Source organism: Sesamum indicum, linkage group LG4 (genome assembly GCF_000512975.1).
Source record: "Sesamum indicum cultivar Zhongzhi No. 13 linkage group LG4, S_indicum_v1.0, whole genome shotgun sequence".
NCBI lineage: Eukaryota > Viridiplantae > Streptophyta > Magnoliopsida > Lamiales > Pedaliaceae > Sesamum > Sesamum indicum.
In genome coordinates this window covers 15,817,664-15,832,980 of record NC_026148.1, presented here as the reverse complement: position 1 = coordinate 15,832,980, position 15,317 = coordinate 15,817,664, and the positions used below count along the sequence as shown (strand labels likewise).

General features: G+C 32.7%; 2 protein-coding genes across 3 annotated transcripts in view; both read left to right on the top strand.

The window, feature by feature from the left end:
* Positions 4,136 to 7,529, top strand: LOC105161165 (GDSL esterase/lipase At5g33370). Its single transcript, XM_011078770.2, has 5 exons — positions 4,136 to 4,471; positions 4,739 to 4,866; positions 5,737 to 5,979; positions 6,057 to 6,309; positions 7,032 to 7,529. The coding sequence occupies exons 1-5, from the start codon at positions 4,225 to 4,227 to the stop codon at positions 7,262 to 7,264; spliced, it is 1,104 nt and encodes a 367-aa protein (XP_011077072.1). The 5' UTR covers positions 4,136 to 4,224; the 3' UTR covers positions 7,265 to 7,529.
* The window catches only part of LOC105161164, an 11,876-nt gene continuing 6,519 nt past the window's right edge, over positions 9,961 to 15,317 (top strand). The window contains exons 1-5 of one of the 2 annotated variants that reach the window (XM_011078769.2): positions 9,961 to 10,400; positions 12,174 to 12,345; positions 12,451 to 12,668; positions 13,111 to 13,171; positions 14,134 to 14,206. In XM_011078769.2, coding sequence (XP_011077071.1) covers positions 9,999 to 10,400; positions 12,174 to 12,345; positions 12,451 to 12,668; positions 13,111 to 13,171; positions 14,134 to 14,206 — 926 coding nt within the window. In that variant the 5' untranslated portion in view covers positions 9,961 to 9,998. Of the gene's footprint in view, positions 10,406 to 12,173; positions 12,346 to 12,450; positions 12,669 to 13,110; positions 13,172 to 14,133; positions 14,207 to 15,317 lie in introns of both variants that reach the window. The other variant, XM_020693079.1, reaches the window with a different exon arrangement.

Genomic DNA, 15,317 nt, shown 5'->3' with positions numbered 1-15,317 from the left:
TACTTGTCCAGAGTGTGTTTGATCAGCGAGTATTACCAGTATTTTATAATATATAACGAGTACGCTCTTCTTCTTCTTCTTTTTTTCTGTATTTGTTTTTGGGTTAAATACACTTAACTCCCTCTGAAAAAAGTGAAATTATACTTTTCTTCAAAAAATTTCTAAAATTACACTTGTACCTCCTCTGAAAATTCACTATTAACACTTGACCCTCTTTTGCTAGAATTTAAATGAAAAAATTGATGCTAGCAAATAAAATTGCATATAATTTTTTTTTTAATTTTAGCCCTCATTTAAAGTTTTCATATAATAATTTTGTGTACTTATAAGGGAAAAAATATAATGATGTTAGCATTTATCTCTTTATAAATACAAAAATATACATGAAAATGTTACATGATGGAGAAAATTCAAAATTTATGTATTTTTCTTATTTATATCAGTATTTTCTGTCCAAATCCTAATGAAAAGAGGTTAGGTGTAAATTGAAAATTTTCGAAAAAGGTGTAAGTATAATTTCAAAATAAAACTTTTAGGGGATTCTTAGAGAGGGTCTAAACATAATTAATCAATTGTTTTTTTTAATTTGGAATTTATGGTAGAGAATAAAAAAAAAAAACTAGTTAGTTTGGTAAAAATGTTGCAAGAAAAATACTAATTAATTTTTAAAACAAATTTCAGAAATAAAATAAAAGAAAGAAAAACATTTTCATGATAATTGTGAAAATCTTATGGGCTAAAACTAATGGGCCTTGGTCTGGGCTGATTGATCATACTACCAACCCAGCCCATATATAGCAAAATTAGTACTAAATTCAGATACCAAATCATCTTTGTTTCTTAGGTAATGACTGCATTTATTATTCAAACTTGATGAATTATTGACCTACACTTAGATTAGGTTTATTTCTATGTACTCTCTATAAATCCCAACTATTTTTTTGGCTTTTTTTTTTTTTATTTAATCTAATCCTCAACAATATTAAGTCAATCTCAAATAATTTGGTCTGTATACAGTAGAAAAGAACATATTGTTAATTTCACACAGCACGAAGTAAAGATCAGCAGATCCGACAATTTCAAATGCTAGTAATAATTTTCCACTCTTCAACGGTATATTAGGAAAAAAAATATTGCCACTTAAAAGTCCCCGTTTTTTTATATCAATCAAACTCTTAAAATCATCGTAAATCTTTCGAGAAAAGTACAAATTTTAATGCTAAGTCTTCGTTTGAGCAGTCCAAATTTGTATTTTCAGTACAAATACAATTTATTATGTTGTTTGACCCCTTTTTCTATTATCACATTACAATTATTTTCCGCATAATTATCCATTATGCCCATTAAGTAATTCTTGAATTCCTTCATCGAACTAAAAAACGATGAAGTTAATTCTAAAAATTAATTACAATCAGCATTTGCATAATCAATTACGAAATGTTAAAGTATGTATCTATATTTGCTTAAATTTTATAAGTTTTTAAGTCAGCATATAACTAATTCTCAAAATTATCTGCCGTGTAATTTATTACCAGTACTAAATTTACGTAAAGTACTGCATGTCAATAAAAAAAAAAAAAAAAACTGGAGTATAAGTTCTTGAACATTGAAATAATTTGCACAGTTATTGAATGTAATAATGCAATTGATTGATAATTGTGAAACATAGGTATATATATAGATGGGGTGGGTGGGGGGAGGGGGGGGGGGGATGAAGAAATTCTAACTTTGTAGGCCTTAATGGAGTGAGAGTGCACCTCTTTTTGGGTACAAATGAAAGAAAGATAGATAGAAGAGAGAGAGCTTTGAAGTTGTTGTGAAGTACATTCAGAGTTTACAGTACAGCAACCATCACATGGGCAGTTGAACTCTTTTAATTCCCCTTCTTAATTGCATTACTAAGAAGTTGTTTCCTCAATTTTGGACTGAAAAAAAAGGAAGAATTTTATGAGAAATTCATTTATTTGGATAAATTATAGCTGTATCTGATGATGTTGACATAATTACGAATACCTCTTGTTATTTAAAAAACTACAAATATCCATTTCAAATGAAAAATAATTGTGTAGTCCTTAGACAGTGATGTGGGAATTACTGATTTACCCTTGTCGGGAATTACTAATTTACCTTTGTTAAATATTTTAGAAGATTAATTCATAATAAGAAATGGTAATTTGGGCAGTTCACATAAAAAAATGGATGAGAACCTAACGAATGCTAATGGAACAGGCTCCTTGTTAGACGGCCATTTAAAATAGGGGGATCATTTGTAATTTTTGAAATAATGAGAAGATATTTTCCAATTATTTCGACTATAATTTATTTATTTATTTTGTCGAAAACGAGTGAGAGATACATTTCATCAATAATGCTACAAGATTCTTTTTATGAAATTTTCATCCATAACATACCTATAGATATGGCTAAATGATTCCACAAGATTCATCGAATTTAATTTTAGTACGATTATTTATCTTTATTCAGAAAATTCATCAATTTTCTTTTGGAGAAAATTATCTTTTATTTTTATTTGAAATTAGATAAATATTTTGAGACAAATTAATCAATAAATAATTTTAGATTTAATTTTTGTATCGAGTAATATACTTTTTACTATTAATTATTCTCGTATTAAATTTCAGGCCGCACGTTTACCAATTACTAGATTTTATACTATAAATATTTCATGCAATTAGTTTTTAAAATTATTAATGAAATAATAATTTACTATCAAATTTTATGGCCATGCAAAGCTATATATATCTATACTATTATAAAAGAAAATATTTCGCTTTCATTTTCTTTCCTAAAAAAAGGGTCAGAATAGTAATTTTAATATTTTTTAATAAAATCACATTTACATTTTTTATCTCTCAACCCACTGTTACACGTTTCTCTATCACTTTACTTCTTCATGTTTATTACAATCTGTTTTTTTTTCACAATTTTTTTTCTCTCGATAAAGGTAAATTACATAAATAGATAAAAAGAGAAATCCAACAACACGGTTCAAGTAGTCGAGGCCCTGGCAAACCAAGGGAACCTCCAAAGTCGGTAAAGAGCACGTGTACTAACTACTGAGGGGAGGGTATGACTAATTATGACATGTCTAATTTTCTCGACTATAATCCTAGCAAATGTGTCATATGTACAGCTAGTATGCTGAAAGATCGTTGATTCCGTTCTTGCCACAAGTGCGCGGTATGAGGCGTTGATGACATGCTTCCCTTTCCATTTAAGCGACATCCACTCTACATCAAATATTTTTTTCTCATTATCTCACACTATACATATTCGTGCGTGCGGCAACGACTAATATTTATATATATATAAGTGAGGAATGAAAATTTCTAACTTGTAGGCCTTAAATGTTAACCTATAAATTTGGGGGTCATATGGAAGTCTTGTTTTTGCAGATGATTTAATATTTTACTTCATTCATAGTATAGCAAGTTAATTAGCAAGCATGTGAAGGCAGTTGAAATAGTCTAACTCACTTCTGTTTTAATCTTATTTATACCAAAAACTTGTCTATACTTTATAGAGCAACATCCTACAAATCTCATTAATTATGATAGTCTTTTTTTGTTTAGCTAGGATGAAAACTCCATCATTTCACCAACTTTATCTAAAGGGATAATTACACCGTCATTTTTTAAAGTTTGATATAATTACACGTATGTATATAGACCCTCTGTCGTTAAAAACACATTACATCTAGTATAACAAATAAATTTATCTGTTAGTCAAAATTCACCGAATTTTTTATTTTGATCAATCAAAGGCAATATTAATAAATGTGAAAAATAAACTATATATGATAATTGAGTTTCTTGTGCAAGTCATGATTAATACAAAGGTTTTTAAAAGAAGAAAAAACCCATAAATAATTATTAACAAAATCATTAAAAGCGGACTCATCTTTTACCACAGTGTAAAAAAGCCAGAAAATGATTGAACTCATCAATTTCTCTGAAACAACTGTCTAAATTTAATACCATTAATTGTACCCTTCTTTTTTTAATTATTATTTAAAAATAAAAATAAAAACATTAGTTATTGTCCTTTAACCACATAATCCACCACCCTCGTCAGCTGCACTTTCATGCATATAAAGAGGCCTCCAATCCTTCCACCATTTCACCCCACATCCATTCACATTCTCATCAACTCCAAACCAATTACTTCCACCAACTTTTATTTGATTTTTTGGGTACCCTAGAAATGGCTGAGTTGGTGGAGAATTCAAGATTCTACCTTGTTTTTCTATTTGTTTTGATGCTTGGGAATTTGAGCACTCGTGTCGAAGCAAGAGCATTTTTTGTGTTTGGAGATTCGCTGGTCGACAATGGGAACAACAACTACTTGGCGACTACGGCGAGGGCCGACGCTCCACCCTACGGCATTGACTACCCGACCCATCGCCCCACCGGCCGTTTCTCCAATGGCCTCAACATCCCTGATCTTATCAGTAAAGTTTTCTTGATATTCCCTTTTACTTAATGCAATTAAAATGGCATATTTGCAATGCATGCAATCTCAAGAATGTGAAATTACAATTTTTACCCTCTCATTTCCAATTAATTACAAGCATGCATGCATACGCACATATATATATATATGTGTGTGTGTGTATTAATTCATATATAATTGAGAGCTTTTCTTGATGTAATTATTAAATGACATATATTTATAGTTGGATGTGTTATTGAGCAATTATTTTTGTACTCTTGAATAGGTGAGCAGATGGGGTGGGAGGCCACAATGCCATACCTAAATCCAGAGCTTACTGGGCAGAAACTATTGGTTGGTGCCAATTTTGCTTCTGCTGGTGTTGGAGTACTTAATGACACTGGATTCCAGTTTGTAAGTCTATACAGTCAATTATGTACCTAATTTGAACAATAATTTCATTAATCATCTTGTTACACATTAATTATAGCGCACCATTAGGGTTTTGTCCGTATGGATCGAATGTGAAAAATACCAGATAATGTGAATCATGTTACATAAACAACATAACGTAAAGTAACGCATGTCTGACTGTTGCCATTTAATATTTTTATTATATTCCATCTATACGAGAAAAATTCTGCTCGATTATGTCATGGTTCGGAGTAGGCATCATCCTTGCATTAAAGGGGTCAAGTCCGGATAAGAAAGCATTAAATGTTCGAAAAATAGGGTAAAATGTCATAAAAAAAAATTGATTATATATATTTAGAACCATGTTAGTCCATCATTTTCGTTTCTTGACCTTATCATCCCTAAAATTCATATTTTGTTTCATTTCAATTCCTCGGTCAATTTCCGAGCGAAAAAGTCACTGAAATCCGGACATGTGATTTTGCACATGTCGTATTTTTAGGGGTATATATGTTATTTACATATCCTTTTTAATTTGAGGAATTATAAGGTTTGGAAGCGAAGCTGAACAATTAATGTGGTTATAATGTAAAATTAAGGGACTAAAGTGATTATATATATGAATTCAATTAGATATTACACTATAATCTAATTCGATGTCACGAGTAATCAATTCGATTTCTAACACCCAGATTGTCACTAGAAGAAATAATTTTATATATTGACATATACTAAAAAACCATGTTAATAATTAATATTAATTAATTTAAAAATCAATACAAATACTTAAATTATCCATCACGAAAATTATTATTATTATTATTTGGTTGCATGAATTAATTAATTTAATTTGGGTGGGGTGGGGTGCAGGTGAACATAATTCGGATATATGAGCAACTGAACTTCTTCCAACAGTACCAGCAGAGAGTGAGTGCCCTAATCGGGGAAGAGGAGACTAAGAAACTTGTGAAGGAATCCTTAGTTTTGATGACATTAGGTGGAAATGACTTCGTCAACAACTACTACTTGGTGCCTTACTCCGCCAGGTCTCGTCAGTTCACTCTCCAAAAGTATGTGCCTTATGTCGTCTCCGAGTACAAGAAAGTCTTAATGGTACGTCACTTAGTGTGTGTTCTTTCTTGCGTGCGTGTAAGAATGCAGGCATTAATAATTGGAATTGAATAATGCAGAGACTGCACGATCTGGGGCCTCGTAGGGTTATAGTGACGGGAACTGGACCGCTAGGGTGTGTGCCGGCGGAATTGGCGCTCCACAGCACTAATGGGGAATGTGCGGAAGAATTGCAAAAGGCTGCAGCGCTCTTCAACCCTCAGCTGGTTCAGATGCTCAACGAACTCAACCAACAACTTGGCTCCAACGTTTTCATCGCAGCCAATACGAATCAAATGCACATGGACTTCATCTCCAACCCTCAAGCATTCGGTACCTACCTCAAACATTCCTCCTTCAAATATTGGTTTATGTTTCCTATACTTAGGACACACATTAATTAAATACATCTTTGATTAATTATTTTTGATTATTAGGTAGGAACCATTATTTATTTGTTGGCTACTACCCTACTATAAGTGTGAATATTAATTTATAGAGGTACATATATATATAATTAAGGTATAATTAAATTAATAGACTTAAATATTTTTGCAATTATATAAGTAGGCATTACAATTGTCAACTACTATATATTTAGCCAATAAAAGTACTACTACATAATCGTATCTACTCGAAATTGAGATTGTAAAAGAGTTCAAAAAGTACGATGTTGTTGTGTTTGAATAATATATATATATATATATATATATATTGCCTTTTTCCACATTAAGTACTATTATTTATCATTTAATCAAGAATGTCACTTCAAACATAAATTTATTAAAAGACCAAAAGCCCCATAAATTACTTTCTGGTAAAGTAGAAAGAGATGCATTATTCTTGACGGTCGGTGGTATAATGGATTATATGATTGTTATAGTTGTCTGTAGTTGTCAGATGTAGGTATTTGAATATTGATTTTATTTCAAATAATATAAAATGGGTCAAACGATACGAAAAAGTTACGTTTGCGTCGAAAAAACTAGTTTAATATGCTCAATTGCAGAGACAGAAGGGCAGTGTTATATGTTTTGAATGTTGGGTGGGTGCAGGATTCACAACCTCAAAGATAGCATGTTGTGGGCAAGGGCCATACAATGGGCTGGGGCTATGCACGCCGTTCTCAAACCTCTGCCCAAACAGGGACTTGTATGTGTTTTGGGATCCATTCCACCCATCCGAGAGGGCCAACAAGTTGATTGTGCAGCAGATCTTGGCTGGCTCCACCGCCTACATGCACCCAATGAACCTCTCCACCATCATGGCTTTGGATTCAAGGGCTTGACCCCCATTTTCTAGAGGCTGTGTTTGGATGCATGGCATTTCACAAATTTGATTTTCATGCCTCCAACAATAGCTTGCCTAGCTTGTGTTCTCATCTCTTTGTTTCAATTTCAACCCCTTTTTTTTTAGTTGTGTTTTGAATGTGATCACTAATTGTACTTTTTGTTGTTGGTGGTGGTGGTGTTTGTCTTTTTTGTAAGGACTTGATTGGGAAGTTTGGCATTAATGACCAATGAATGTGATTGATTTTGGAGTTCTTTGAATCAGTAGGATCGTGGCTTCTCAACTATTAGGGATAATTACATTCTTTTTCTCTGAGATTTGGTGTAATTATACATAAATGTTTTGTGGTTTGGAAAATTACGTCTAGCAACCCTGAGGTCTGCTTCTATCTAACAAATAAGTCCATTCATTAGTCAAATTTCACCGAATTTGTTGATATTAACAAAAAAGAATATTTTTACTTCCGACTGACTTATTACTAATTTATTGTAGGTCAAATAACTATTTTCATGACTAAATTATCCTCATATGTGTTCACGAGTTAATGCATGTGAGGAGATATATCTTCATCGTTATAAAGATAGTTTAATCGAAAAAAAATTATTTGACTTGCAATAAACTAGTAATAAGTTAATCGATAGTAAATATCAATTTTCATTCAATCTTTTTTTGTTGATATCAGCAAATTTGATGAATTTTGACTTATGATGTGACTTATTTGTTAGACGGAAGCAAACCTCATGGGTGTTAAATGTAATTTTTCCAACCACATAGGATCTACGTATAATTACACCAAATACTAGGAAAGGAGAATGTAATTATCCCTAACTATTATTTTTAGTCAGTATTGCATTTGTATTTCATTGTGTTATTTAAATATTATGGACTGAAATTTTAGTTTTGGGTTTGTGGGGGAGCTGAAAAAAGCTTAGTTAAATGATTTTTTATTAACGGGTGTTTGTAATAGTTTTTGTTTTTATGGTGGGAATAATTGGAACTCTGGAGGTTAAACAGTAGTGAAAGTCGAGAGTATTTAAAAATAAAAGTCAGAAGTAACAAAAATAAAATCAAATTTGAATATTTGGAAAAATAACTTAATATTCACAAATTTACTAATAAGTTACATAAGTTGATTGGGGGTTACTTATAACTTTTGACAGAAATCAATTTAATTTAAACAGTTTAAAAGTAGAAGTTGTAAAACAAAACTATTCATTGCAGCTTGTTTTCAACAATAAACTGATGAGTACTTAAATTAAACGTTTGCAAACACCCCATGGGTCCACCAAAAAGTTCAGATTTTGACTGTATATGATAAATGTTTGGAATTTGAGGTAAGATTTGGTGTAAATCTGACATGTCTCGTCCGCTTCAAAACCTGGACCTAACAAGTAGACTTAGGGAGTGTTTGCGAGAGTTTTGAAAATCACTTTTCGACTTCTGCATCAAAAAATCACTTTTGATGTGTTTGAAATTCCAACTTCTGTTTATGAAATTATTAAGAGCACTTTTAAGCCAAAAAGCTAAAAGCCCATTGGGATGCTTCTAGCTGCTTTGACTTTTTTTTCCAAATAAATTCTACTTTTTTTTTACTATTTTACCCTCATAAAATTTTAATTCAATTGTACCATTTTTACTTTATTTTTTAATATTGTATATCCAAAATTGATAGTGAAGTTTTCAAATAATTTGAATACTTAAGCATAATCAAATTTACACGTTCACATATTTAATATTTTGAAATTTTTTTATATTTTATTTACTATATTATCTAATTATGTTATTCATATATTATTAAAAAATATAAATTAAATGGCTATAATAATTAATGAAAGGATATATATATATATATATATAGTCGCAATCATAGAAGTTTAGTTATTGTATATGAATCTACAATTATATTATATAGTCGGAGCATTATTAAGTTAAACATTCATTTTTTTCACAATATTTTAAAATTTTAAATCTGAAATATACTAATTCAATTTTTTTTCTCATTTTTGGTTGAAAATAAATTATTACTGTCATGTATAAATATTAGCAAAAATAGTATATTTTTAACACACGGGACAAAATAATTTTTGATTAATTAAGCTTATTTTATAAGTGATTTTTTTCTATACATTATCCAATCTAACTTTTGTTTACTTTTTTTAAAAACACTATCGATTTTTTATTCTGCTACAATTTTAAATTTATTTTTCTAAAAATATTACTTTTATAAAAAGCAGAGCTTTTCTACAAAGTGGGCATTTTGTATTGGTTTGTATCGAAAATGAAAATATGTTTGAATTAGAATATTTTGTAAATAGGCTTTATTTTGAAAAGACGTGATAAAATGAAAATAATTTTTAAATTATGATGTTTTGTGATAGTTTCTTATAGAAAAAAACATAATACATTCTTTTTGGTCTCAGATGCTATAATTTTTTATCTATAAAATCAAATATATTAAATTCATAAATCGTGGGACCAAAAATACAATATCCTCTGCCATATAGGATCAAAAGTGCAATTTCCACAAAAATTGCCCACCAGATAAGTTGTGCAAAGCCCAGACAAGTGAAAAGGTCCGGCCCACTAATATAATTGGGCCGGTTTTCCATCCAGTAACCCGGTACTCTACCCGACCCGTATACCCGTTACTTGAATTACAAATTTCAAACCCCCCGCCCCATTTCCTTAAACCCCCCTCCTTCCCCTTATCCACTCTCCTCCTCCCAACGAAAATGGCGTCCTCCCTGCTGCCTTACGCTCCCTTCTCCCTCTCCTTAACCTCCACCTCCACTCCTCGCAACGCCGTCGCTTTAGCAGCTGCACCGTTCGCTTCAATGTCTACTACTCAAAGAAAATCGCGGCGGAAAAAGCAACCGAACCAGCAGAACGACTTGAAATCTTCGGACGATAATGGATATACCGGCACCGCCGAAGGGAATTTTACGCCGTCGAGCGCTGAGAAGCTGCTGAGGCTTGTGTTCATGGAGGAGTTGATGGAGCGCGCCCGGAGTGGCAGCATTTCGGGAGTTTCTGATGTCATTTACGATATGATTGCCGCGGGGCTGACGCCTGGACCCAGGTCGTTTCACGGTCTCGTTGTTTCGCACGTGCTCAATCGCGATGAAGAAGGCGCTGTATGGTGATTTTGTTTGCAAGCTTCTATTTTTCAGTTACATATTCTATTAATGATTAATAACTTGGCTATTGTATGTCTATTGGGAGTTTTTTACAAGCTACACTGATTATTACATGTTCGTTGGTGCAAGTTAATCGTCTAATTTTGGTATTTGTGCATTTGCATATAACGTTAATAGTTAGACCTGCTGGATTATTTCCATCTCATTCTATTTCTACTGTCTTCTACTGTTTTCCTTGTGTGTCCTTGAGTGCCACCGTGTTACTTTCCATCCAGAGTTGTATTTGATAGTGATAGACTGTCGTTGATCACTGCTGTCAGTTTTAAAAATATATCACTGTTTCTTCTATGTATGTGAACGTGTTATTCTAATTAGCAGTTAACTAGGTTTAATAATATAATTTTAAGAACTGCCTAAACCAAATCAAACAAAACTTTTTTTTAATAACTTATGTAATAAACTGTAAGTTAAAGCTATAGTAAGACCGTGCCAGACTTAATGGTTTCTTGGCATTTTAGAACTAAAAACCTGCCACAAAATGGAACTGCTGACTATATATATTTTCTAAATTGAGTATATAAACTAGTTTGGAAGAAGAGCAATGTTTTAATAGCAAATCGGAATTAGTAATGGCTATGATGTGTTGAATAGGTAGAAAGTTGACATTCCAAAATATCTCTTGGGATTTTTCTTGCTTTTGCTTATACTAAGTTTTCTATTTCTCCTCCAAAATTTGTTGGTATAAGGGACCTCTGTCATTTTCAAATTGACCTTCAACATAGTTTTGCTTAAAGAAGTTTAGCTATAAATGTCCTTCAATTATTAATTTTGTAGGTCGAATTCGTACGTTGAGATGACTTTTACTTTTTTGTTAGATTTATTTTTATCACAAGTATTATGCATTATATGTATGCTAATAAATTACTACTATTCATAAATAGTTTCATATTCATTTTTGATTATTTTTTCTATTTGTATTTGGGATCAAATTCACTTATAAATTGCAAAACCTCCAAGGCCACATGAAACTGCAGAACCAATTTTGGTTCAGAAAGAGGCGATTTAGATTTGTTATTTCTCAAATCTGCATATAGCAATTTGATTTAATATTTTTCTAAAAAACTTGAAACCAAACCATATCACCCCTAATTTTTGAACTCATATTTGAGAGAAGGGAACAGAGGGAGAAATGAGGGAGGTATTATGTAAGCTCAATGAGGTTAAAGTTGTTTCTTGCGGGAGACAGCATTTGAGATATTAAGGAAGTATGTGAATTGAGGATTTTAATACTCCTATGGTGGAGTTTTTACCTACAATTTCTTTCAGGTAAGGGCACACATGAATTGATCACAATTCTTAATGTTATGGCCTAGAGTCAAATCTGGCATCCTGACTCATGGTTAATGCGAATTTCATAGTTGAATTTTGCATTGAATTGTCAATCACCTAATGACAGCCTAAGAACACGTCATTCGCGAAGCTTTACAGAGTTAGCTACTTTGTAAAAGTCATCCCTACCTACTCAAATGCTCACCTTCTACATTTTTCTAGCCCAGGGAGGATTCTGTAAGGATTTTAGTATGTTAATAGGTTGCACTGTGCGATGTTCCTCTATTAAGTGAATCCTATTAGTTCAGTTCCGGTATTTGTATGTTCTTATTCCTTCTAAACCAGGTAATTGAGTGTATTGTTATTGCATGGTACATCGGACTTAAATCTTGTCATTTGGGGCAGCGGAAAGTATACTAATATTAAAACCCTGTACATCAGATGCACGCTCTTAGAAGGGAATTGAGTGAGGGTCTTCGGCCTCTTCATGAAACATTTATAGCATTGATTCGTTTATTTGGGTCAAAAGGCCATGCTACCAGAGGATTAGAAATTCTGGCAGCAATGGAAAAACTCAACTATGACATTCGGCAAGCTTGGCTTCTTCTTGTTGGTATGACATACAAACCTGTGGATTGATTCGCAGGATCCATGCGAATCAGTTTTGTTGTTCTGTAATATGTGGCTAGCATTTAATAACTCCTGTTCTTGCCACCAGAGGAGCTCGTCAGAGGTGGTCATTTGGAAGCTGCCAACAGAGTGTTCTTGAAGGGTGCCGAGGGTGGCCTGAGAGCTACAGATGAGCTTTATGATCTTCTTATTGAGGAGGACTGTAAAGTGGGAGATCACTCAAATGCACTGACCATAGCCTATGAAATGGAGGGAGCTGGTAGAATGGCTACTACATTTCATTTCAATTGCCTCTTGAGTGTGCAGGTACGAGTGCTCCTGTTAAGATACATTTGAAGTGCTTCAAAGATAGTGGATATAATTCATTTGATTGCTTAAAGTTTAATAGTGAAAGAAATAATAACTTGGTTTCAAGCATAACTCATATGAAGCTTATGGAATGGTATGAAGAAGAAACACCTAAGCACTGGATTCTGAAGTGTTATGTTTTCTCTTCACCATTTAAGTAGACATAAGAAGACTTGGTTATATCTTGTAAGAAAAAGAAGTTGAGTAGTTCTTAACTTTTCAGATTACCTGAAGTCAGTTCCAATCTGCTCTTGCTTGGTTTAAGCATTAATCTATATGAATTAATTTTGGAGATCTTTTTATTTTACTGATAAGCACCAGGCTGATATGAGAAATCTTTTACTCTCTACTTAGTTTTAAGTAAAAGAGGTATAAAGAAGCATTTTTATGATGTGGCCAGGCTACTTGCGGAATTCCTGAAATTGCTTTTTCCACCTTTGAAAACATGGAATATGGAGAAGGTCAGTGTTTATTCTCTTGTCTTGATGTTATTGTAACTTATTATCATGTAACAGCCATTGTTTGTTTACCATATATTTGCTGCACAAGTTTGTAGCTCTTAATACTTTGTCGAAGTTCTTAATGAGGTTTCCGAAGGAACAGAAATTACGAGTGTTTGATTAAAATTAGATTTCTGAGATGGTTGATTTTGTTTACTGTATATGTCGAAGAAAAGGCACGAGAATGATTATGTCAATTAGAATATCAAAAAGCTCCGCTACTACGAATTTGTTGCATACAACTGAATTTCCAGTCATTCTCATGGTGGAATTGGGACTAATATGTGTTATGTCGCTCTTCTTCTGTCATTGATTGAAAAATATGCTTGTTCTTGATGTGTTTGCACGTCTTTCATCAACCAATAGACTGCCAGGAAAGAAATAATTTCTGTACTAGTTCTCTTGACCAACGTAAATTATGTCAAGTGTCCTTAATTGGTAAAAATAATTTAGGTGTGGGATAAAACTATTAAGTCAGTCTTGAACTGGACAATTTTTTTGCTGCTGTGTGGCATTGCCTCGCTATATCTGACCATCAGGTGGTTTTCATCTACTTGTTTGACATGTGATGCATGTATTAGAAGAAGCTGTTTCTTTCCTTTAATGAAATACTGGTGTGTCGTCTCCTGGTCTATATCATTGATGCAAATGCATTTCACTCAGATCTGCATCATGCTCTTGCAGACAGGTTGCTCCTAATTATCCTATTGCTGTTATCTTAAACTCATTCTATGTGGTATCAGCTCAGCTTCTTAGAAGAAATGGCTCTTCTACGGTTCAGAGGCTGTCCTGAATTCACTCATACATCTTAATCACTTCTCAGATTTTATCTGTTTATCTAACTGCAAAATGGAAGACCTTCTATATAGCTTATGATCTTTAGCCTTTAAAAGTTTCCTAATGGTTGGTGTTGGTTGTTATAGCTTATATGAAACCTGATACGGAGACATATAATTGGGTAATCCAAGCATATACAAGAGCTGAGTCATATGACAGGTATAAATTATCTTGTATACATAGCAACAAAATTTGATATCCTGATGGCTATAATGCTATCCTGAACCTGTATATTCTGTATTTCTATGATGTGATTCTACTTCTGATTTCAAAAACTCTTTTAGTGGCTTACACACAATACCACAGTGATTGGTATTATCACGGACCCCAGACGCTGTGCTGCTTTCACCTTAGCCAACTTTATTACCATCTGATCTATGCAGAATAAATGCATGGCCTGTATGTTGAGCTCATCCATTCTAACTTGTTCTGTCAAGAAATGGAGAATTACCATGTAGTTAGTTTATTTGGGTGCATAGGTTTAGTTTGATATCCCCAACGTGGGTGATGCTAGGAGGTTTAAGTATCCATATGGTGTTTGGTTGGTCAGGCATAATTCATCTATTGTTGCTTCTTACTCTTTTCCTTCATAACCTTAGCAATTGAAATTGATTACCTTTTGTCAATAACAAGCCTTTTCATTTAGAATATCTTGTTTGCTGGATATCTTTTGGCACCATAATCAGGCTTGATATTACTAGTTTGTAAGTGGTTTTGTCAAGGCAGAATACTGGGCTGGTTGCGGAGAAGGATAGAAGTAAGGATTAAGGGAAACAAAGTTAATTTCTGAGTTTTGTTAAAAAGGGGAGAATGGAAAGAAAGCTAAATTGGTTTTGATTTCTCTTTAATTCACCTCACTGCAATTGGCATTTCTTATATTTCTGCAGTTCTTCTTTTCAATAGAACTGTTCTACTCAATGAACATTTGTCCTGTGCAGTTCACCTCTCTGCAATTGGCATTTCTTATATTTCTGCAGTTCTTCTTTTCAATAAAACTGTTCTACTCAATGAAAATGTGTCAATAATATTTTCAGAGCTGAATACACTTTAATTATCCAAAATAAAAAGTTTGTTGCTCAATATACAGTGTAAGACGAGACCAGAAGGTGAAAAGATGCAGTTGGGCCGGCTTATCTTCAAATTAGATATTCATACATTAAAACACATAACATCTTTAGAAATACAAATCTATTCAAGAAGATTCGGAGCCCTGCACACGAGAAAAGGGTTAAGATTCTTAGCCTTGTTGATGATTTCATTTAAAATATAA